This window comes from Clytia hemisphaerica, unplaced genomic scaffold (genome assembly GCF_902728285.1).
Source record: "Clytia hemisphaerica strain Z4C2 unplaced genomic scaffold, Clytia hemisphaerica genome assembly, whole genome shotgun sequence".
In the NCBI taxonomy this organism is placed as follows: Eukaryota; Metazoa; Cnidaria; class Hydrozoa; order Leptothecata; family Clytiidae; genus Clytia; species Clytia hemisphaerica.
The window spans coordinates 2948082-2974490 of NW_027103562.1; the positions used below are offsets into that span (position 1 = coordinate 2948082).

The following is a 26409-nucleotide window of genomic DNA, read 5'->3' on the forward strand; positions in this document are numbered from 1 at the left end:
TTAGAATGTTCTTAAATTTTTGGGCCTCGAAGCCTTATGTTCTTACGTGTACTATTTAGTTGGGGCCTCGAAAGTTCTTAAAATTCTTCTCTTGGCAATGAACTATTATAAGGTAACGGTTCCACTCATAATCCTATATAATCCCTTCATTCGACAAATATGGAATCCCTGACAGACGTTTGTAAACAACAAAGATTTCCGCTTCACTATTAATTAACTTACTAATTACCCCGTGTTTATCAAATTTGTTAAATTATGTTGTTTCTTTGTCACTCACGGAAAACCCCGCAGGGAATTGATGTGCAATTAGTGACAGCTCAATTTCTTTTGTCAATTTCATTGCACCCTCCTTCGTTTGTATTTTTGTTTCAATAAACATGAACCTTGAACAACACACAGAGATGGAGTACTCCGAGGGTTTTCCTTATCGAAACACTTTTTAATTGGACACATCAAGTTCTCGATTTTGGGTTTTCCAGAGAGAATATTTTTTTTAACAAATTGTGATAAAACCAATTTCGCAATTAGATTGTCGTTCTGCTTCGTGCGATCGAGACCTCTTTCTCACAAAACCATGGACTGTCGTAAATAAACCCAACTTGAATTCTTTAATACAAATTCTTGTATCCTTCAGAAATTATAGCATTATGTAATATGTACAGAAATTATTAATCTTGTATGGTAAAAGATTCAGTTGAATTTTGGTTAGACATATAATTTTAAGTGGATTTTTGTTTTATAATTGGAAAGTGTGGAATATTAAAAAGTGATTGATTTAACCCTGGAACGCGACTTTTGTGATTCAATGATGGGTTTTTACCAAGAAAGGCAGACATTCGATGAACAAGCATCTGCTTCTTCGAATCTACCAAGTAACGGAGATATTGGAAACAACAAAAAATCTTCTTCTTCTTTCTTGGATTATGAACAACAAACCAATAACAATAAATTGGAATCTTCGATTACGAGCACCACAAGTACTTCGGTATTCGCATCAATAAAGTCGTTATTCACGAGCGCTCCCGACAATCAAATTCGGTCGCGAGCGAACAGCACGGCACGATCACGCTCGGGAACACTGACGAGCACGCACTCACATAATTCATATCGGAAGCATGCTCAATCTTCAGGTTATCATAGCTTGGAAACCAGTAGCAAAGATTTAGAAGATAGCTGGGATATTGATGATACTTATATCAAAGTGTGCAAGTTTACAGGTTAGAATTTTCTTTCTCTTTTTTATCTTTGAAATCTAAATTTGTGAATTCTGTGCCTCGTGGTCACACGGATTGTAGTCTTAAACTGTAATGAAGATAGGACTTTAGGATTTCAGAGATTTCAGACGCTCGTTTTTTTTTAAAGATCCTGTTTATATGAAAGGATATTTAAAGCTTACAGAATATTCAATAATCCATTCAATTCGCGATAAATCCGGAATTGAAACTTTCTTGAATAAATGTGTCAAGAGAGTCAATCTATGTCTTTCAATATGAAGTTTCCCGTTGGTAGTCAAATATTTTGTTTTCGCGAAAAATTGAGGAATAATTTTTGAAACTGTTTGAAATCATAATATCGAGAAGGCTCGTGTTTATAACTCTCAAGAGAGGCCTTTCAAAGTTCATTATTGCCCCCGCAAGGAGCGCAGCGACTGAGGAGGCACTCATAGCTTCACGCAATATATTGGACTGGAATCTCGATTTTTTGCGAATTGTTTTTGTTTTTGTGTTTGCGTCGTAATCGGCTTTCCGGCCAATTAAGTGTTCCGCGAAAATATGGCGGTAAATTATACAGCGGTAGATGTTATACATATTTTCATATTACGTTATATGCTATTACCATTATTGCGTATTACATTTTATTAGTTTCGATTTAGCATTGAAAAGCTGAAGCGAGTGTTATAAATGCAAATATAGAAAAAGTATAGTGATTACACCATAACACGAATTACTTGTGCAAATCAAAACAAACAAAATGGCAGACTGGTTATGATGATGAGCTGATTCATTGACTGGAAAAAGTGTTTTGTATGTTAAATTTTGTTTCTTGTCTTTCAAACTGAATACTAAATACTGTAATTTAGTCAGAAGTTCATTTCAGCAATGATTTCAATGCTTTTTCTGGAATCTTTAAAGAAGTTTGCCCAAGTTTTCAAATGTACATTTGATATTTTTGTTCAAACTGTAATTTATCTTTATGTCTGTTATTATATTAATAACTAGCTTTATTGTTTATAGAGCTTCTTGAGCTTTAAAGACCATCATATGGTCGTAACTCGAGAAAGTTCTTCTTAACTTGGTAAAACAAGATACCGGCAAAGTACAAAAAAAGTTGAATGTGCACATGAGTAAAGTTGAATCCAAAAGTGGTTGAATGTGTTTGAATGTCAATCAATATTTTTTTTTTGGTCTTCAAAATAGATTTACCTCACTTAAGAGTGTTTTCACTGTTTGTGTGGTAAATCTATTTCAAAAGCCTGAAAAAATTTGTTTACATTCGTTTAACTTTGCATGCGCACGTTCCACTTTTTCATGCAGTTGTGATAGGGGCCGTCCATATAGTACGTACGCAAAGATTTTCCAAAAATTTGATACCCCCTCCCCCCTTGTACGCAGAGAACAATAGAAATGATGGCATTTAAACAATAGATGTACGCTTTTTCTAAACCCCCTCTCCCCCTTCATTGCGTACGTACTGTATGTGTATGGATGGCCCCATAGCCTAAATAACTTACGCTCTAGGGGTTTGTTGAAATAGCTCCAATTCTAGCTTTCCAAGTTAAGGCATTTAACGGTGGTTAGAGTAGGCACACAGACAGTCATACAGGAACACCATAAAGTGAGAGTATATAGCTAAAAACTCAAAAAGTCTAGTTTCCTGAAGGCCCGTCTCTTCATTGTCTGCGCTGCAATCATATCTTAATGGCTTCAATCCTTTTAGCTTGGAGAAAAGATTGCATCATGAAAAAGTACTATGCACTTGAAAAAAAATTAGGCACATTTCAACTTTTCGACTGTACGCCTGAATGGACCACAATGACAATTTTTCTTTTGACTGCAATCACAGCGTACACAAGTGGAACCCGGGCCTTAACTAGGATTGGTCTATTTCAAATGGCGCAGAACTTTTTGATAAATTTTGTACGCAGTATCATCTTATCATCTTACTATTGTTTATTAGGCAAAGTAGCAATAGAGAGTTGTTGAAATATATAGCAGCCAATGAAAAATAAAAAAGCTATTTCTGATTGGTTACCTTGTTGATTTATTCACCGCACCGCTATATATTTTGCCTACAATCTAAGATGTCTGCAGCATTATCGGAAAAGGTCTATTTAGTGAATGATCATGACATATATTTTTGTAAGAAAAAACAAACAAACAAGGAGATGTGAAAGTCAGTAAGATAATGATACCATGATTTTTGAAATATGTTTTTGAGAAGCTTTTCCAGCTTTTCCTTGAATTTTATTAAATTGTCAAGCTGCATGAATTCTTCAAGGATTTTGTTAATGGAATATGATTTTTTTTCAATCAATCAATAATTAATTAAATCAATCAATTATTCCTGATTTTTCTTTATGCTTTAATTTTTAAAGCATTAAAAGCTTTATAACTGCATGACATTACCTTTCTGTGGGGGCATTTAGGGAAAGCTATGACTAGTATAATATAGACAATACAGTATTTTGATTTGTGATTTTTCTGTGATATCTTACTCCTTTGTTTACGAAGTTCTAAAAGATGAATATTTTCTAATTTGTAATCCAGTTCGATCCCAAAAAGTCACTTCTGCAGATTAATTCAAAGTTGGGGACATTATGTAAACTACAAAATTTAACTAATATCTGCTTTAATCGGAGTATGCTGCCAGGAATAATACTTCACTGTATCAATAAGATTGCTTATAAACTCAAAATTGCGTGACATTCAGAAAACTTAAATTACTATATCACATGAAAAAGTATCAGTTATTTCTCAAGTACGATACAAAGATCTCCAGTGAAATTGGAAACGTTTGTTGTCAAAACTATTTGCTTGTAGATTAAAGCTACCAAATAGAAAGTTTTTGGTTGTGTTTCGAGATTTTCCCAGTCTCATTTGCTTGTTTTTTCAACTTGTTGGGTAAAAACGCTGTAGTTTCAACACTCATCCAACGGTATGTAAACGTTGAATGAACGTCTTTTCTACTTTTTTAACCGACAGAACTTCGCTTATTTTAAGAACAAGTTTTATAAGAGCATAACCTTTTGATGGCTAAAATAATAAGAACAGCTTAAGGACATCTTTAAGGCTTTGTGGACTCTAAAACTCCTAATTGAAATTAAACGCCCAAACATTCATAGACTCAAAACTCGAAAAGCTAAGAAAAACCTAAGGCTTCAAAAGCTTCTATAAGTATTGACTTAAAAAGGCAAAAATCAGCATTTTTTTTGTCATTTATATGATTTTTCTTAATTTGTTCCAAGGTCTCGGCCAAAATTGAGGCTCGGCATCTTGTAAACTTGTTTAAATAGAATACAAAATTTTAAGAGATAAATTTGTATCAACCTTACAATAATCCAATACTATTCCTTGTTTGTCCCCAAGAATCAATGAGAAAATTGACGTTTGAAGTGTTTTGACGTGAGAATTTCCGAAAGCTCTATCCGTTACGTTTCTTATTTTGGGTAAAAGTTGCAGTTTAAAGATTTCCTCAGAAAATATAAATTCACAACTAGATTAGATTGCATCAATCATGACTCTAAAACATACAAACTGTGTGATTTCTATACAACTAAAATGTCCGACCTTTTGCTTTTGGATTTGTTGGTAAATCTGTTTGGATTAACAGAATCCTTATAATATGTGGGAGCCTTTTTTGTGTTAGTTTGAAATTTCACTTTTCATCATTCCCGCTTTGGGATGATTTTTTTTAATTAGATACAGTTGAATCACTAAATTCTTTAACATCTAAATGTAAAACCAATAAGAAACCTGAATTATAAGCAATAAAAGTTTTAAAACGCTTGAGTTTAACAATCGAAAACCTTTGTTTTTACAAACAAAATTTAACAAAAAATGAAATTTAATTAATATTTTAAAAGTCATAACATCGAATCGGTCTTTGGTTAAATCGATGAAGAACCTTTTCTATCTTTTTAATTCAGAGCATTGGTCCTGAAGTACCTTTAATCTTTAAGTGCGAGACTTATAACTGGGGAACCGGACTTGCACACGAAACGCAAGTCTCTTTAAAAACATACTGAGTGCTTTAAACTCGAAAACTGAATGCGATCTTCACAAAGTTTAATATGCACAGCAATCAGACAGTTATCGTGAATGGTTTCCTAATGAACCTTATGTTTGCAAACGCACCACGACTGAGGGGCTTACTGGGGGTATGTTCATTCACCTCACTGCGGCACATAATCGCGTGCAGTTTATCAATATTCAGGAATTTTTCCTTCACTTATTTTCATTTTTTACAATATGCCTTACTGAGCTTTACAATGTTTATTATGAAAACCTTCAAAAGCAACTCGTCAAGCTGGTAAAGCCTAGCCAGACTGTTTTCAACAAAAACGTAATCTTTTAAACGCCTGAAGAGCTTAAAATATTTTTCTTTTGATTGCCAATAAATAGCGACTGTGAAAACACCTTGCCCTTAAATTTTAAGAAACATGTCTGCAAACTTGCAAAAAGATTCACTCGTTCATTCATTCATTTTTGAAGAGGTGGCTTCATCATCTTCTTGCATTTGAATTTCAAAATGCGTGAAAGTCTCGGTTTTCAGCAGGTGTTCAAATTCAAAGGTATGTTCAGATCTTCAGTTAGGTTGAACTTTTATAACACCCTTGTCTAACAGCCCCGGTGAAACTTTGTCCAAAGCTAAAAAATTCAGTTGGATTGGTTTTGGAGTGCAACTTATATTTCAAATGGGGAAGAAGTTAAAGCCGATTTCCCAGTGGGGCTGAAATTGCAGGGTATTTTCAGACAGTGATGGGTTATAGCATAACTCCATCGTTATTAATGGCCAGAAGCACTTCTGTTAGATTATCTTTAGCTTAGCTTCCCTGTGATAGTGCACACCAAAAGGTTTGGAGTCTTTCGAAACTTTGTCAGTCATTATTGATACATTTCAATCAGCATTGAACCTTTCGGGTTTAATTTAGATGTCATGTTGTCACAAATTCATCAAATATAAAATTTCAACGATCACAGAACAATAGTCGCGTTTACGTCACAATAAATGGTCATTGCGTAAGAAAAAAAATTATAAAATGTCAACGAGAACTTTGCCCCCTGTTTTTCTAGGTTGTGATGTAACGTTTTGAGACCCCTGCTACCATTTGAGATTTATCCGTAATCCCGATCGAAGCCTTGATACACCACTCTCCAAAGCTTATGATTTCAAAATCTCGGTACAGCGGAGTCTCCATAACTCGAACATGCACCGGGAACACAAAGTTATTCGAGTTAAGAAAATTTCGAAATATTGAGTAAGGCTTACCTGACATTATAAAATAAAGGTATCATAAACCCTTTCTGTGCCGATGTCAGCATATGCCAACATGAGCATTTTCGATTCCCTTGCCATTGTCGGGATTTGCCGACATGCGAAGTTTCGACTTATTTGCCGAAAATTTATCATTTTTTACAAGATTTTTGTATTAGGTGGTTTGAAATGAAAAAAAATAACTATTCTATAATGTTCAACTCAAAATTATAGTCCTTGGCTAATACTTCATATATTATTCAGAAATGAAGTTAAAATCGCTACTTTTTGCCCATGTTGGCATATGCCGACATTGGCAAATAGGTCGAACCTTAAAAAATACGAACGGCAGTTAAAGGGTTAAACTTGTTCGAATTAAAGAGACATTCGAGTGATAGAGATTCGAGTTAAAGAGACTCCAATGTATTTAATTCTCCTGGATGCTCTAACTTTAGTTGACATCTGATGCCATCTGATCAAAACACTTGAAATGAAAGCTTACTTGAAAATGCACTCAAGTACTTTTTCATTTGATGCCTTTTACTAGTTCGCAATAGTGTCAATCAAACGTAAACACAGACATAGCGTTTGTAAATATCGGAATGTGCCTCAACCAAGAAACTTTCCTTCATTTTCATAAATTTCTGAAACCTGTAAGAGTTTATCTCGGATACAACACAGCGTAGTGATTTGGAAATTTCCCATGAATTAGTTCATACGGTTTAACGAAACACAGACTTCTCAAACATCCGAAACTACTATAAAATGTGCCAAGACTAAGGGTTGGCAAATTAGAAGAACACTACGCCATCACTGATTAAGGTTGCATTCCCTGTCGCTCAAAACACTTAATGAGAAAATTATTCAGAACATCGAAGAACATCTTATAGTTTTCTTAAAACCTTCTGACAGGTCCTTTAAATGAATTTAAGACAGAGGTAAGTGCTTCCACAAATAAAATATGTATTTTGTGATAACAAAGCAAACTTGATACAAAAATAGAACACTGTCATTTTCATCCACTCACATGAGCGTCAGGTCAAATATTTGGACTAGCAGACTTTCCCCTCTGATGTAACTTTTGCAGTCATCTTTCAAGCTGTGTTTATAAGCTAAGGTCTTATAGAAGAACTAGTTTTTTCTCCTTCCTGTAGAGCTAACTATTAACGTTTGCATTTGATAGATCATGTTTTAGATTGCACACGGCGACGACCACTAAAAATCGATAAATTGCAAACAGCCCTGTTTCACCGATATTATAGATACTAGGATACCCTTGCGATATTAAATTGTTTAAATGGGATTTGGCACAAATTAAGATAAGTCTGAAGACATTTGTAGTTGTAGTTTCGATATTGTCAATAAGAAGAAAAGATGCACTGATTTTGTACGCCTAATGATTTCCGTAAGGCATGAAACTTGAAGTAATGTACTTTTTGTTTAACAGCGAAATTTGAAATAAATCTAGGAAGGAAAGATCAAATTGTCAAATTTTTAGAAATAACCATATAGTTTGAGGGAAGACACTTATAAAAGATGTCGTCGTACCCGGGGTCACTTGCACCGCCTTTTGATTTTACCGATGGGCGGTGGTACCATCGTGTGCACTGTCATAGAAAAACGACTAAGGGACTGGGTTCGAATTTCGTGTTTCTACACGACGCATCATCGTTAGACTAGTATTGTGTTTTGTCAATATCCAGAAGAAACTTTGCAAAATGAGCTTGTAAGAATCACGCTATAGGGATTACACACATTCCTTAGGTGGGACATCACACTTCAATATTTTCTTTATTTTGAACCTCTGCCAAATCCTTGTTATCGATTGATACTTTGTTTAGAATAAACTGAGAATTGCATCAACTTTCACTTTCGATTTGTAAAGTTTATAATTTTTAGGATTTGCAACATTCTATCCCAATACTTAATGTTTCAAAAGGGAGTACCCAAAAATGACCTGGTGTTTGCCACTAAATTTGAATTTAAACAATAAAATTAGTAGCAAACACTCAGACCCTTTTGGGTCTTTCTGTATAACATTACGTCATGAATATCATGAATTCTATCCCAGTCTTTGTCTGGCGTTTAGAGCAGTCCATTACGATTTCAAAAGTACTTTGCATAATATAAGTCAGAAGGCACTCAATAAAGATTGAGAAGAATCAAAGGGCACTTAGACCATGAAATCCATCCTATCTAGTGAATCTAGTTCGTTGGTTGTTGGACAAATTATAAAATGTAACTCGAATCTTAGAGTACGTGTGTGTGTGTGTGACCTCTAGAAGAGTATAATGTGAAATGTCGATTTCATACTGATACACGTTTTTTTATAAGAACATCCAAAAGTTTTGAAGCCTTTGGATCTTCTTAACTTTTTAGCTGTAAGCATCGAAATTTTCTTAACGTGTTCTTATTTTCGCCATTTTTTGAGCATTTTTGTCCATTTCCCTAAGAAATTGAATGTTTTAGAATCCACAAAGCCTTAAAATATTCTTAAAGTATTCTATAACTTGTTCTTAACATTTGGCCTTCGAATTCGTATGTTCTCATATAGCTTGTTCTTATTAAAAAAAACGTGTATCTATTATTTCTTACAAACAGTAGAGAAGAAAAAAAGGATAAAAAATATTCAAATTTCAAAAATCCAGCGCTTACAAACAAAATGACAAGTGGCTTAACCTGAGCTCAGTGACTCAAGTGGGTTGTGACGCCCGCAAAATGTATTAATTTCACTCGGAGATGTTGATTCCCATGTTAATTCATTTGGGATTCGGGTCCCAAATTTTCTTACTGTATATCCTATTACATAGTAAGGTTTGAGGGTCCGCCCAGACGCAATCCAACGGGTGGTTAAAAGTGTGTGATTATTTATAGGTTATAAAAAGGAAGCCCTCTGCACAATTAAGGGAGAAAATACTTCTTTTCTACCTTTTTGTAGGGAAGGTATCTGATAAAGATTTTGAATTGATGAAAGTAATTTACGGGTAATTACTTCCTGTCTTGTGTTTCGACAATCTTTCGATAAAACTAACACTTTCGTTAGGACGTGTCAATAACTTGTTCAAGCCGGCATTAATCATGGAATCAATATCACGCTCTTAATTTCATCATAATTAGAGTCATTATTAGCTTCTATTTCAAAACTCCATTGCTAGCTTAAAATTGAACTTTGAGCTGAACTTTGAGCTCAATTATCATATAGGATCATTTATTTACAAGTTCAAACAAAATGGAATACTGACCAATATTTAGGATACCCTGTTTAGAATTCTAAATACACGGGTTTTTTTAAGCCTTCGGATGATCTTAACTTTTGGAATTTTAAGCCTAAAAATGTTCTTAACATGTTCTTATTTTCAAATTTTTGAGTATTTTATTCATTATCCTTACAAATTGGGTGTTTAGAGTCCGCAAAGCCTTAAAGAATTCTTAACTTTACCGCAAATCCTTTTATTTAAGTTCCTTAATCAGACTGAGGCTTTGAAAAATAATATGTGGGCAATGACCAAAAAATTGGCCTGAGAGTTACTAGGACTTCAAGTAGACGGTGCTTCCTTTGGACGCGTATAAAAACATCGAAAAAACGAAAAAATAGACCCCTATGAAGAGTAATTTTTTTATATCTTTCACAAATTTTAGTCAATTATCAACAAATTTCGGTCGAAATTTTCCGGAAATTGTGACTTTTTGAGGAAGGACATTTTAGATTTGCATGAAATTCTCCACTTGCGCTAAAAGTTTTTTTGGCTAGTTCGAGCTCGTCAACGGGAAGTTTCGAATAATAGAAGTTCGAATTACCAATTGTAATCTGAATTTTAGCGAGCCTTATTACAAAAACATATTCATTTTGCGATCGCAAATATAACACTCTTGAAAAACTGAGAAAGAACACAAAATTAAGGTGCTAGAAAAAGTCCAAAGTTCATATTTTTGTTTTCAAAATTTCAAGTTTGCTTCTCGCACGTTGGCTTTGTGTTTGAAGATGGTAGAGTTTGGGGTTTTCTCTGAGGTGCAAAATATATTCAAATTTATTGAAGCGAGAAAGGAATATTGTTTTGAGAAGTGGTTCGACGTCCTTTCGGAACGAGAATGTTCTCACTTTAATAGCCATGAGTTCCAAAGTTCACCATGCTGCTTTAGCTTTTCTTTACTAGTTCCCTAGTGCAGTCCAAAGTCCAAAACTTGTCCTAATTTGTAGAAAATTACAATTTGTTGAGGAACTGGTTGAAATCAACTTTTAATTAGCGTCTTAATTACTCACAAATCCTATTATCCATCTTGGGATTTTGCTAATTTGTTGTGTTTTTTTTTAATTGAACTTATTAATTCACAATTTTTACTCTGTTCTGATCAACTGAAAAATACACCATTTATGTCTGGGGAAATCGGGGTGAACCTTCTTACGTCTTGTAATATATCTTCTGTTCTTCTTGTCGCAAAGATTGTTACTGTGGTCATAGACTGGAGTCGTTTATAATGCGTGTAATACTAATAATACCAAAACTAATAATAATAATACGGGATTTAGTTTGTATAAACTAAAATTGTTCCATTCATTACTTTTTGCTTTATTTCTACTATGTATAAATTAGTCGTCTAGCTTGCTAGACTACTGTGGTCAGAAAGGTTAATCACATCGAAGTTAAAAATTGTACATTACACGTTTATTTAAAAGAACGTTCAAAATCTCCGAATGTTCTTTATTTTGCCGCTATCCGCATTTAAACTTTTGATCCCCTTCTCTCCCGGAGGGGCACTTATATGATGGTCTGCCCCACGACTTGTGCGGCCTTTAAGGGTAGGTTTTCCAAGACCCTTGAAATGCACTGTAATAACGTTTGATACTGATAGAGTGCACTACAAGGATCTTTTTTTAGCTGGATACACTGTGAGGGTGTGTTTGGAGACTACTGAATCGCAAGTCTGACAGCAAAAATCTGATGGATCTTTATAGTTTTGACTCGTACCAATTTTGATTTGTTTTGCACATTGTGTCGATATCTCAGGCTCATTTTTGGGTGGCTTCAGCAAGATAAGATCTGAAATCAAACTACACTGTAAGGGTCAGAAACGTTTAGTAAAATGCACTGTAAGGGTACCTTTTCACTGCTCAAGGCCGCACTGTAAGGGTCCTATTTTGAAAGCAATATTTTTGGTGACACATCGTCGTTTAGAAATGGAGTGCCTCCCCTGGGCCTTCTCTCCACTATCAACGAAGTCATGTATCTACTCCTTTTGAGGACGACTGAGTGACTGAAACGGTTAAGAACAATTTGCAGTTCTGAACAGCAAATCGAGGACGGTTAGTTTCCTTATTTTTCCTTCTATTTTCTTATATTTTACTAGATGCTAACCAGATGAGGATGACAGTAAATGAACACTTTTACTGCCCTCAATTTTGCAGATCAGAACTTCGGGTTATTCCAAATCGTTTCAGTCACTCTACCGTCCTGAAAAGTGCAAATACATAAACTCGCTATCATATACGGTACAGGCAGAATAGTATGCACCATCAAGATTTTTTGAATAAATATTTCATTAACCCGATAAACCGGTTTTGGATCCTAAAACTTACAAACTTCATGTCAAGAATCCGGTTTTCTTAACAATGCACAAAGATCGGGTTAACCCTCGCAAAATCGGTTTACTTTTGCAGTCAAACAATGCTTAACGAAGTGACAAAGTTCACGCTATTGTTTTACTTAAATTACACTGACGCATTCAGCCTTGTTCGAAGTCAGACCACTTACGCAAAATAAACTAAAAACAAACAAATTGGGTAATACTTCGATGGTCAGAGCCTAATTAGAAGCCATTTCGTTCGTTTTATTTCAAACATTTTCAGAAACACAAACATTAGTTTTTGTAATTTGATTTTCGAGTGCATTTCCCGCCCATGGTATCGTTTGTGGTAGCTTCCCTTTCTCGGTAAAATTACTGGGAACCTTTTTGGAACCTAAAATCATACACCAGACCTTTCTGGATAGACTGTTTTCATCGTGATTTAGAATTCAACAAAAGGCTACAATGTCTGAATTGACAAAACTGGCAAATGATACTTTCTCGATACCTCAAAATATTCTGAAATAGTCTAAAATTCAGATGATGTTAAAGTTTCAAGCTAAAAACGCATAACCCTACGTCACGAAATAACAACTGGGCAGTGGTTGGCCTTCACGTAAAAATCACGTTTTAAATCAGCTTTTTATCTGAACACTACATGACATTGCTTAATAATGTAAATGCATTCTTAAAATACTTGAAAATAACTGCGTAATAATTGCCAAAAATACCCATTATTGTTTATTTGCAAGGAACTTTCCTTTATTATTTTGATTGCCTAAATAAACAAAAAAAGAGAGGTTTTAACTAGTTCCAGAACTTACTTTACATGTTATGCGTTAGTGAAAAGGCACATAATCAGACATAATGACAGAAGGATTTCAAACTTGCCATGTTGAGTATTACAATACTGATAGCCTGCGCTACCCTCAATATAACGATTTCATACCATTCATTATACACGTTTTTCATAAGAACAAACTATATAAGAACACAAAGCTTCGGTAAAAGGCCAAAATGTTATGAACATGTTAAGAACATTTCAAGGCTTTACGGACTCTAAAACACCCGATTTCTTAAGAAAATGGACAAAAATCTTCACAAAATGGCGAAAATAAGAACATGTTAAGAACTTTTTTAGACTTAAAACACAAAAAGTTAAGAATATCCGAAGGCTTCAAAATTTTTGGATGTTCTTAAAAAACGTGTACCATAGTTTTTGTAAAGCAAAATTAAAGATATGAAAAGGCCTAAAAGAAATCATTGAGTAGTGTTATCATAAGGTTTCTACTGTATATTCCATCAAAAATCGAAGATTTTGTTTGGCCGTGATTGAGGAACTGTGGCCATGGTATATTGCATATTGGGCTTTTCCAGAAATGTTCGTACATTTGGGGTGGAGGGTATAGTGTTCGCTCTATTTGAGGGTAAGATTGAATATCCAGGGGGGTCAACTGATGCTTTTCTGAGGGGTTAGACCTGTTGTCCGGGTGGTCAAAAGTCACAATGACCGGGGGTAAATTTCCAAAAAATGTTATATCCTCGACCCCCCCCCCCCATATTCAAATTTTTTCTGGAAAAGTCCATTGGTTTGAATAATAAGAGCTCGTAGTACTCGCAAATGGAATACTTAAAATTTCAGTCGCTTGAGCTTCGTCGACGTCAATCTTCCAGTTTCAATTTGACTATTGACTAATGACTATTTCCCAATATTTTTTTGCAATCTTCTATCAATTTTTCTTCAAGGTGTTTTTGAATGGCATACTTTATTTATCAAAGAACCCTAAAAACTAATAGTGTGAATTTTGAAACCATAAGACAATAAAGGAAAACCCTTGAATCTAAGTCATTTTCATTTCTTCATTGTCACTGAAAATGTCTTTTTCAAGTAGTCTCATATCAAAGCTTTGAAAGAGTTGAGTTCTAGATTATCATGATCGATTAAGATTAGTGAGAAATGTATCAAGTTTTGCGCAAGGTGAAGCCTGTTAGGGTAGAGAAAAGAGTGATGTTCGTCACATGTTGCACCGCTGCTTATTTCCGCATTTTGTCATTTCGCTTACTTATTTCTCGCGTATCTCTTAACGGGTGCTGGCATCGTATAGCGATTTCGCATATAAGATGGCGGGATTATTATGATTCTCTTACTGTATATATGAAAATAACGGTACAAGATGTTAATTTCTGATCATTTCACTACCCCATCGTTCCACCGTACCATCACCACATTGTAAAGGTTCACGACTAAACATGAGAAGGCTGCACGCGTCACACAATTTCATTTATTGAATCTATAGTAAATTCAGTTTTTAAAGGTTCATTGACAACTTATGCAACTTTGTAACACCTTCCATTTTATGTTTCGCATACACTAAATGTAACATAATGTGACGTTTCGGACACTCTCTCATATACGTGCCCTGAGGGAAATCTCCGTACGCTATCTGAGACACATTGCGATAGAGAAGACATAACTTACGTAATAGATGTCGTCAGTTAATGTCAGTTAGGTCAAACATGGATTTATCATAGAACTCTGGATAAACATCAAATAAAACGGTGGAGAGCGAACTATTGTCTTTCCATTGTTTCAGAAAACAATCGATGTTCTAGCTTTGTCCGCAAAGGACAACTGTCATGGCGGCTCGAAGGTCCCTGATTTTGAAAAATGATTAATAATCCCATTTCTAAAAAGTCCTGTAACTTCTTGTTTTTGTATATTTAACGGATGCAACTTTGAAAATGAAAGCAAGAAAGCTTAACGAATACATTTATGAAATTAAATGTGAAAAAAACTTCATCAAACAAGAAAAATTGAGTAAAAAGCCTAGAATGACGCTGAAAATAAGGTTGGCAATATCTTTCCAATTTTTTCCTGTGAAGAGCTAGGATTGACATATGTTAGACTGGAGTATCTTGGCTTCATAGTGATATGAAAATCTTTTGGAGGCACGCGGTGGCACGGTGGTTTTGGCGAGGTGGAAGTTTGAAATTTTCTGGTGTCAACATTCAATTTCTTATACATAGCATGTTTGTCGCATCTTTCTCACAGCTTGAAACGTCATAACGACATATCATTAGCAATCAATTTGATGCATTTGACTCTCTTGAGAGATCTTTAAGTCTCATTTGGGAATTGTATAGCGATGTTTTGATGAAAAATGCAATAAAAAAAATTACGAAAAATTATTAGTGAATGGAGGAGGGTGAACAATAATGTCATTACTGCGGACAAGGCTAGAACATGAGAAACCGATGAAAAACCAGCTCGTTGTGTATCCAGAGCTCTATGATAAATCCATGGGTCAAATAAAATAATATATTTTTGAATCTAATTTGTAATACAAATACAAATGAACTTTATACGACAGATTTCGAGCGATGTTTTCTTATCAGAAGAAATATCTAGAAAGAGGATATTCTCTGAGGGTATCTTCCGCTTTTACTACCTTTGTTCGGAGTAAAATATCGCGACTTTTGAAGTTTGCAACCCATCCCAACAAAGCCAAAATATAAGGCTTCCAGGTTTGTGCTACTTATAGATGCATACTTTAGTAAAACATTTTCGAGGAGGGTTCCACGGTTGGAGGAGTGGGATCAGGCCTTTTTTCGGACGAAGTGTTGAAATCGGACGAACATTTTGACGGAATTCGGAAATTAGGTCTAATGTCGGAAATTCGGAAATCGGAAAAAAATCTTCGATGGTAGAAGTTCATGGTTCCTCGTTTAGACAGTTTGACAGAATTTCAGGTAAATAAAATTATGGAATTTTGCCCCATCCCACTTTCCCCTTGAATTCTAGTATTGCTGTTTGTGTTGTTGTTAAGAACAGTTATGTCAACCTACGCAAACAAATAGTTCCATAGGAAGATATCTCTTCAAATTTTGTTGTCGTTTTCGACGCCATGTTTTGATTACTTTCCCTTTGCAAGATTTTGGCACAGAACATACGAAACATAGGAAATAAAATGGTAATTTTGGGCAAAATTTTACAAAATTTTGTATTTTACCCCAGAATCGACAGAAAGTTCGTATTATGTCACCTCTAATTCTGTTGAAATTCTGACAGAAAAATTTGACAATTTTCGTCAAACACTATGGTAACTATGGGGATTACCAGATCGAATGTATTCCAAACTTCGGTACAATCGAATTCAAGGTTGGGGTGCTAAAAGCTAAATTCGAGCATCCAAAAAAGATTGGGTGTTTGTCATTAATTTTGAATTTAAACAATAAAACTAGTGAAAATCTCCCGGTTTTCTGTATAAAATATTACGTTGTCATTTATGATCAACTCGTTTAAAGAATAATTAAACAGGTGATTAGAATAGACTGATTTGATGTCATTCAATTTCCTCAAACTCTTCAAAACCGAAGCAATGGGTTGTACTCTGGAAATAAGATATCTTACCCTTCTTGTTGATATTTTTACGGAAATGAACTCGGAAATTTTTATACCTTTAGTTTAAACAAACTTCGTTATAAAACAAAACTAGAGAAGGGAAAATTCTGTTTTCATAAGTTAAGAATGACAATAAACAGACTATTGATGAAAATTTTAATTCACTTAATTGGGACAAGCATCAGTTGTTCTTTGTTTACCGTTAGTAAGACTCGATTGTAAGAATGAGGATTTTTCCAGATTCATTGGACATTAATCAGCAACGAGAATTTATCCTCAATTTGCTCGGTGAGCTAAAATTTTATTTTGCTAATTGTTTGTTTGGTTAAAATTTGGCATTCAGCGATCAGCTTTTTATTTAACTAACTTTTTTATCTGTTTTTATTTGCGCTGATTGATTGTTTGATCAAATTTCGATTCTGGAGATATTCAATTACCAGTTTTAATTAAGAACTTTGTTTTCCCAAGTGTCATTATGGACCTAGACTTGATAGAAGAATACCATATACCAGCTTCCTAAGTAACGTGTAATCTTGACGAGATTAGAAATATTTCCTTGGTATTTTGTTTCGCAACTTGTCTGTCTGTCCAGTGAAATGTTATCGGATAGAATATCATCTACCTTGGGCTACTTCGTCATCTATTCAAATTTCTTTTGTTAAAAGTGATTATTGGTCGTAAAGACAGTTTCTCAAAAACATGAGCGTGGATAGAAATCTCTCTATAAGGCTATGTTTGCACGGTATTTTTTCTCAGAACACAAACTTTAAATTTTGAAATTTTTTTGATATTTACAAATCCATTTTCACTTTCGATCTGAAATTTTAGGATCTGAAATTTAGTGACTCAATCTATTTTCACTCCCAAATTTAAAAATTGAATTTTAGTCTACATGAAAGGAATAACTAATTTAGGTGAAACCTTGACACAAAATTATCTCTACTTAGAAATGCGTTTTCAAATAGTTTTCAACACTGGTGAATCTTTGTAAGGAGCTGATTTCAACTATATAACTCTTATATGTTTTTAGGGGACCGCAGTGTCCCCAATTTTCATTTGAAAATAGTCGAATTATGTGCATAATTTTCTAAAATTCAAAAGAATTCAACCAACCATGAGAAAATATGCAATTAAAACACGATTAGAACAAAGAAAACACATTATCATTTAACACGTGAAATAGCATTCCCATTGCAACTAAGGGACCTCACACAGACACGCTTCATTTTAAGGAAAAAAGCTTGTATTTATTCTATTTGATAGTAATTCTATGGTCTGTCACGCCCTTTCAACGAGTAAAAGGTTTTTGCGTCAGTACGGGTCACAGTTAGAACGAATCAATTTCTGTTACATTCAAATCATCAGAAATTCATCTTCACTGAAGGAAAACTTTCAAGACAGCATTTCAATACACGGGTAGCAAAATTATATCAATGCAGCCAAAACATGTGATTACTCGAAAGAGTTCACGGGATTTCATTCCCATATTACTTGCATACAACTTACAGCTGATAACTTTATTAGTGTCAATAAATTCGAACCAATCAGAAATAAATGTCATGTAACAAGCACATAAAAATTTCGATTAAAAGCGTGATTTGTCTTCAGATTTTAATTTTGCAACCTGTGTATTCTCATGTATGGATCATTCTCGGTAAATATTTAGACTGTATCCCACTTCGATCTATGGTTTCGCTACACTTCGCCATTACCGTTCTGTTTAGAGATGGATTAAATGGACAAATATACATGAGTAACTAAGGATTAAAAAATCAAAAATTCTAGATTTGAAGGTTATACCAGAAAATTGTGTATTGTTCTAGAGAGTATGGGATTGAGATTTGTTCAGACAATTTTGTGATGTAATTATGAGAACGTTTTTTAAAATAAAGAAATAAGCATCTTTGATTTACAAATTTTGCTTGATAATCAGGTTAAACGTACCTCCAGTAATTTGTACCTTATGTACTGAAAGGTGACTTAATTCAAATAGAGCGAAATTTATTTCGGTAATCTTTTGAAAATTGTTTACAATCTGAAATAACTCTTGCTTGGTTCTTTTTTTGTCGGGTTTGAAATCTTTAGGATACCAAAGCCTCTGAAATAAATCCTGAGAATGCGACGCATTTATTTAGAGCCTCTGAGACTTCAAAATCAAGATGCAGCATGCTTGATTTATTTGTTTTCCATAATTGTTCTTATTATCTTCTCATTATTCTTTAACAACGAATATTTTTGGCTCGTGTTCAAAACAATAGAGTTTTTTATGGATCAATAACAATCACAAAACATAACTGTTTTCGCGAAATACTGTAATGAAAACAAAAATATTTGCCAAAAATGTAGGGAAATTATTTTTTCCCCTTTTATAATTCGCCCTCACTTAGACGTGCTTTGGCTGGTTTAATCTCTACCCAAATTTACGTGCCAGTTCGGCTTACTCATAGAACTAAATCAGGAAATTGATCTATTTTTGGGTTAAAGAGCCTTCATATTTGTTCTTTTAACAAAAAGTTTTTTATCAGGACTATGCGAAAAACGTGTTTTAGAAAATAATGGTTGACAGTTTGAAGTTTGGATGTTAAGCATATATACGTTTTCTTCGGATAAACTAGCCAAACTTTGACGTGAACACAGAGTCATTCTTTGAGCGATCATACAACCCCGGAAGCTGATAGTAGAGGGCTTCTTATCCGGCTAAAAAAAGATATCGATAAATTCTTGTCTCGCTATCTTTTATTGAAATAGTCACATATAACGGATGGTAGGCTAGTCACGTGTTCACAAATTGAAAAAAGATCATCATCATCATTAATTGAAATAGGAAGTTCAATCAAACTGTTTTAGATATTTGATGACGATATCCATTTTATTAATGTTAATCTCATTCTCTCACATCTCGTGACCATTGAGTGAGAGTTATGCTGGCTTTTTTGTCGGGTTTTTCGAATTGTGTCGGCTCCTCGTGACGGTTGAATCCCTTGCTCTGTACTTTTAGGTTCCAAGTAAACGCCCCCCCCCGCTTGTTAATTTTTCGAAAATTTTCCAACTCCCGGACCTTATCAGGACCGCCGTTTATTAATTTTTAAAATGTTTTTCAACTTTCTAAGAGAAGGTCCCTTATTCTGCTCTAAATAGCCTGATTTTAGGCTATATTTACCTTATTTTTGGGTTTTCGTAATTACAATTTCCAACCCCCCCGGCAATTAGCCCCCCCCCCGTTTATTAAAATAAAAATTTTGAAAATTTTCCAACCCCCCGTTTGCAATCAAAAATAGCGCCAAACCTGTGAATAGGTCATCGAGTTCGAAGACAAAAATATTTTTATGGAATTTTTAGGACCCCAGAAATTGAGCCACACCTCCATCTCTCTTTGAAATTATCAAGAATCACACGAAAGACTTTGCTACAGTAAGATAAAGAAACGATGATTTTGATAGATAATTTTAAGTGCTAAATCTAGACCTCTTAAATATTCTAAAATGGGTCTTTTTGAGCCCTGTCGCATTACTTTTTCTAGACACGCCAACAGCTGTTTGCAGATTTTCAAAGTAGATGGAAAGATGGCACTACCATTGCGTCATCTTTCTGTATAGCTCCACCCCTTGCTATGTAATTTGCATTTTTGAGGACGGTAAAGTAACTGAAGAGATTTGGAAAAACCCGCAAAATCGAGGACCGTAAAAGTGCTGATTTACCGTCGTCCTCAGCTGATGAGGGTCTAGCTATATTAGAACCTTACCGTCTCCGTCGCAGAAAAACACACATACATAAACTTGTTAATCACACGAGGCTCACGAGGTCCTACACAATTTTCGGTTTTCCCAACGTAACCACATTCTTTATTGTTATTTGATCATTTGAAATCGATACAACATAATCATAAGTTTCTTACTATAAGATGACTAGGAATTTCTGATTCAGTGAAAATGCTTCGCTGGCAAAATATTTCTAAGCAATTATTTTTCGGTGTTTTGAACATGTGAGTCGAATCACGTGGGTGCAAGAACTTTTTTATGATTGATTTTAATTTGATGTTATGATTGGTAAGTTTATCATTTTTCACAGCTCTGTTTATGGATTGTTTCTGGAGCATGGAGTGTGTTTTAGGAAAGGTTGAAGTATTAATTCAATGATTCAGGCTTCATTTTTCGATACTTAAAAGTTTTGTGATCTTAAGAGGTGCTTTTGGGATACGTCGGAGTAGGAATTCATAATAAAATTTTTTTCTTCTTTCAAATTCGTTCGGCGTTGTTCCACTGCAAATGTTGAAGATTTCAGTTTTTTTATCCCCACAGTTATTCATTAGATCGTTTTCAAATTCCTTTTAATGGTTAATTAAATGCTAATGACTTCGTATTAGACTTTCGAAAAGTGATAAAACGTCACCGCGTGTATTATCAGATAAATAAAAAAACAGTGCATTCTGTTTATAAGATATCGAATTCTCTTGAGACGTATCGACGTATCAATAAAGAGATGCGTGTTCGGATTATAAAATGACGTCACTCATTTCGGCGAACAATGGGAAAATAAAAACAACAATATCTTTCTGATGTGTGTATTGCAAATGGATTACATCAAGTCATTTGTTACAAAAGCTTTTATCGTCAGCCAAGACAGACGAAGGTTGCCAATACACGAACTACGAATTATTATAAAAAGCTTTTTATAAAGTTGAAGCACGTTTGGATTCAAAAAGAGGTTGTTGGCATTTATGCAAAGGATTCTTGTGCTTTGAGCTTGATATAAAAGTTGAACATTTTTTGTGAAGTGTTAAATGAAGCCATAATTTTTAAGGATTTGGGATTGTGAAATATTAAGCATGGATTCTGTATTTTGAGTCGAAATAATCTTAACGTTAAGTGACTTTTAAATGAAAGCTGTTAGAAATATATTTGAAAGTAGATTTTGAGTTTGTGTTTTGATAAAAAGGCTCCTGTCAATCACTTATCAATCATTTCATTATTTTGCTGACAATTCAAATACAGTGTGTCTCTAAAAAGGTGGCATTTTATGTAAACAAAAGAGCCTTTTTGATTCAACCAATCAGAAAGAGACACGAACTACAATTTTTCTCCCTTTATAAGACGAGGCCCTTTTTTTGATACACACTGTATCGAGAGGTCTTTCTCATCACATGACAAAGAATTTTCTACGGTCCGGATGTTTACTGTAAATTGATTTTCTTCACAGATAGAGAAACTCAGAAAAACTAAAAAAACGGAGTACAAAAGTTGTTGGAAAGATATTCGCGAATACAATTATTCAAGATCAGTTTTAATTCTGCATTCTATAAAACGTTTTGGAGTTCGTTGGAAAGATATTTATGAGCAAAATGGTTCGAATGAGCGTAGAAGAAGTTTATGTTGATGGATATTGTTATGTCAATTATCCTGTTTTTCACAGGGGTAAACCGTCTTTCATGTTTCAATACAAATTTAGAGGCTTCTCATAAAATAGTTTGGTTTATTGAGGGGAAAATTTAATGTTGAAAATTTGGGTATGAAATATATCAAGATTCTCTTTTAATTGTAATAATCAAAATCGTTACATATCGTCAATAATCATTATGATGACTTTTGAAAATATTCTAAAAATGATATTTTTACTACAATCAGGGACAAAATATTTGGCACAAAAAGGAAATTCACCGGGGTGTTTTGAAACCACAATCGATTTGTAAGTGCTCTAAAGTAGGTTCGAAGGGTAGAGTTTTAACTCTGAGTTTTAACGCTAGACTTAAGACGACCTTAGGATCTGAGGATCCAAAAGTTCAAAAATGGTCTAGTAGGGCTTGAAATATAGCCTAGAAACCCATAAATCCCTCCCAGATCGAAATACTTGATGAAATCAAGTTGAAGGCCTAAAAATTGACATTCTCGCTCGAACTTCAATTTTCGAAAAATTGTAAATTAGCCAAAAGTGCCAATATATTATGACCCTGATTGTCTAAGAAACTGAAAAATGCCAAATACTGCTCAGCGGGGGGTCTAATTTCAAGTTTCAAGCAATTTTTCGGGCTCAAAATCCGCCTTTTGTCAATTTTAGGGGCTAAAACTTGAAAAAAAGTCAAAATTTTCTGAAATTTTCACGTTTTTGACTTTTCGTAAATTGGACCTTTTCAAAAAGTTAAATATTTCACAAAAAATTGATTTTGACCTAATGAAAATGCCTCAAAATGGTCGGAAAAGGGCTATTTTTCACATTTTTGGGGTTTTCTCCTAATTTTAGACCCCCAGCAGAGCAGAAATCGGCATTTTTTATTTTCAAAGACAATCAGGGACAAAATATTTGGCACAAAAAGGAAATTCACCGGGGTGTTTTGAAACCACAATCGATTTGTAAGTGCTCTAAAGTAGGTTCGAAGGGTAGAGTTTTAACTCTGAGTTTTAACGCTAGACTTAAGACTTAGGACCTTAGGATCTGAGGATCCAAAAGTTCAAAAATGGTCTAGTAGGGCTTGAAATATAGCCTAGAAACCCATAAATCCCTCCCAGATCGAAATACTTGATGAAATCAAGTTGAAGGCCTAAAAATTGACATTCTCGCTCGAACTTCAATTTTCGAAAAATTGTAAATTAGCCAAAAGTGCCAATATATTATGACCCTGATTGTAGCACCAATTTTTAAGATTTTGGCTTAATAAAGTGGAAGTCCTCTCTCCATCCATATTCTGCAGTCTAGTGTTTCACAAAACACAATAAAGTTTTATTTTTTAAACATTTTCTCAACTTTTGTAAATTTTCTTTAAAAGCATAATGAGGGTGCTGGCATCCTCAAATAAATATGAAATACAAAGTTCTTGTTTCATAGAAAGGATGCTTAATACATTGTGCCTAAGAAATGATATTTTACAAAACATACCTAGAGATATAACACCCCTGTCTCACAGCCCCGGTGGAACATTATTCCTCAGTGGGGATAAAAATTCCTATATGCCTATCCATGCGAAGCTGACTCAGCAGATTAGAAGGTCATGGTACTAAACAATATTTTTCTTTCTTTTTTTACAGATAGTGACGATGCGAACGAGGTTGGGGTCTTCGGAACGTACAAAGAATACAAGGAACAAATGCAGCAACAACAACTAGCCTCTGATATCCGAAAAATCATCGAAAATTATCAAGAACCTACCAGGCTGTTAAAGATTTCCGATTTCTTAGCGCTGCGAACTGCAGGTGATGTATTGAATCTATCTCACTGTGAACCTTATGGATTGAAAGGATGCAAATTGATTTTGCTTGTCAATGACGGTGCAGAGGAATTCAATCTGGGTACACTTTATCCAGAAAAAGGTATCTTCTCAACATTTGAAATCACTTTAGTGTTACATTTGAAACGCAGTCCGTGTCGGAAATTACCGTTTTTCAGATGCCGTCAACAAACAATGCACATCTTAGAACAATATGAGTTACGTAAGGAAAAGATGTACACCAGCAAAAGTCGTCGATCTTCACCCACTTACTGTAGGTGATACGATTTCAAGAACAAAGTAGAAAAGTTTTAAGAGGAGGAGAAAACGGAGAAAAAATTTGAACGCTGGATTTTCAGCACTACCTATAATGGGTGCACCATCTTTACAAAGCTGCTGAAAAAAAAAGAAAATATTTCTAAATCGTATCGATTAAATTATCCAACTTGCTGCAACTTGTTAAACTTGGTATTTTTTAAAGGAGATTGAAGTTGTTTTTTATTACTTTATGGATGGATGGCAATAATTCAATAATTGAGTTTGTTCGTAACTCTATAGGATGGAAAAATATCAAAACACACAAAAAACAACCCCAAAAAGACGACCAACTTTTTGGTTGCCCTACAGACTTCAGTTGTTATCATACTCTAACACCTGAACTCTTTTTAACTCAATAATTTATTTACCCCCAAATCACAAAAAACAAAATTTTTGTTCATTACCATTTATTTACATTATTTTTTGCCCTTTCCTTAGTAAAATTTTGATATCTTGCTCAAAAATTTCATAAAAAGGATAAAATTTTCTCAAAAATTTATTCTATATAACTTTTTAATATTCTTTTTTTATTTACTTTTTTAAACAATTTTTCGTTACTTTTTTTTGACTTTGAATGCAAGATTTCATTATGTTTAGTGAATGTGCAGAATTTAGACAGGTCATCTAAGAACTTACATAATTTTTAAAAGTAGGGTCGAAAACATAAATAAAAAAGTCCTTTCGATTCGTTTTACGGGGAAATGTATCTCACGTTTCCAAATTTTGACATTTCCAATTTATAATTTGGTTTGTTGATTGCATCAAAACACAGACCATTGTCTTTTAGTTATCAAATTTCTCAGAACTCTGTGTTTTTTTTTTCATATTATTTTTCATTTACACAAATTTAATCACACTAATATATTTTTTAGTTTATTTCACGTAATTAACTTTAATTTTACTTTATTAATCACAAAATATAATAGAAAAGTAATTTTTAAATTTTTATCAATTATCTTGTTAACACACTTTTAGAAATATTTCTTCGCTAGTAAACGAAATCAATAGAAATCTCTTTGTTTTCGTTTTGAGTAAAAGAATCTTTTTGCAATGAGAGTTTTATCATAATTGAAATTTATTCTGGTCTTTTTTTTTTTTACATTCGGACTATAAATTTGAAATCCTTTTTCATGCACTTGTATTTTAGTTAGCTATTTTCTATTGCAACTTATTCATTATTTTTATCTAGAAGACGAAAGCTTGCCCTTCACTTCCTTTCCATTCCCAAGCAAAAGTCTCGGATTAACCAAAATATAAATTTTTTGACAGCCTTTGTCATCCAAATGAAAGATGAGAAACCTTTAGCCTACTTTCAAGTGCTCCTGCTTATGTAACCAACGTTCCTAACTTTCTTCCTAACTGTCCAGTCTACCTTCCCCAGACCCCCTTTAGATTACCACTTTCCCTATCTGACTAACTTAACCAAAATATATCGTTGTGCTCATTAAGAAGTCTCCTTTCTAAGAAGAATACATCGAGGTCTTGTGATAATAGTTTTATTTTAGGATTTAATGCCGGCCATTATTTTCCTTGATCACAATAAAACAGTTTTCACATCATGACTTCTTTGGTTTTTTAGAATTTGGAAATTTCTAATTTAGGCAGCCATTGTATCACCAGTTTATAATCAATATTTGATTTTATTCTTGAAACTTTTTTGTTGCCATTTTTAATCTTTTTTTTTCCTTGAAAAATATTTTTCATTTTTTTATTGAATTCAAGGAAAAATAGAAATTGGTTGTAGAGAAATTCTTTTGTGGAAAATATATTGTAATACTAAAACTATGGGGTGAGAATTTGATAAAAAAGTTTCTTTTATTGAATGACAATATGCTTTTCATGTCTTAATTCCTGCCTAGTCCAACCTAGCTAAGCCAGAGGATCTTGCCCTTCTTATTTTTTATGCTATACTGTTATACTATACTACAATGTTTGCAAGATATTCACACACCCCTTCTCACAAGATATTCTTCTGTGTTTAATTGTAGAGGGGTTATTTTTTATTTTTAACCCCAAAATCACTTAAAATTGACCCCTCCCCCAATTTAAAAACCTTCATTTTCCAAGAGAAGTTCACTAAAATTACCAGCTCCAATATCACTTAATTATGAATGACCCTCCATTTTATAATTTTCTTCCAAGGCTCCACACTCCCGCTTATTCTACCCCCTCTCCTACCATTAAACATGATATATTCCCCCAGAATTCCTAAAAGTAAAATTCCACAAAATAAACTTCTAATAGATAGAAAAGATTTCTAAGCCAATCAAAATACGAGCACACAAAAGTGTGTCAGTTCAGTCCTGGTGTATGTTTGAGGAGCTAACAAAATGTTCAACTGTATTTGAAATATCTAGATTTCTGGTATAATAAACAAAACAGTTTTTGAATAAAATTTGATCGATTCCATTTTTTGATCAAAGGGCCCGTATGAAAGCAATATCTCAGTTATCCAATG

The 26409-nt window shown here is 33.9% G+C and overlaps 1 protein-coding gene across 1 annotated transcript; it reads left to right on the plus strand.

Annotated features, from left to right (window-relative positions):
• Positions 1 to 525: 525 nt before the first annotated feature.
• On the plus strand, positions 526 to 25774 carry LOC136800740 (DNA damage-inducible transcript 4-like protein). Its single transcript, XM_067057397.1, has 2 exons — positions 526 to 1217; positions 23455 to 25774. Exons 1-2 carry the CDS (start codon positions 806 to 808, stop codon positions 23913 to 23915), a joined length of 873 nt encoding a protein of 290 aa, XP_066913498.1. The 5' UTR covers positions 526 to 805; the 3' UTR covers positions 23916 to 25774.
• The last annotated feature ends 635 nt before the right edge of the window (positions 25775 to 26409 follow it).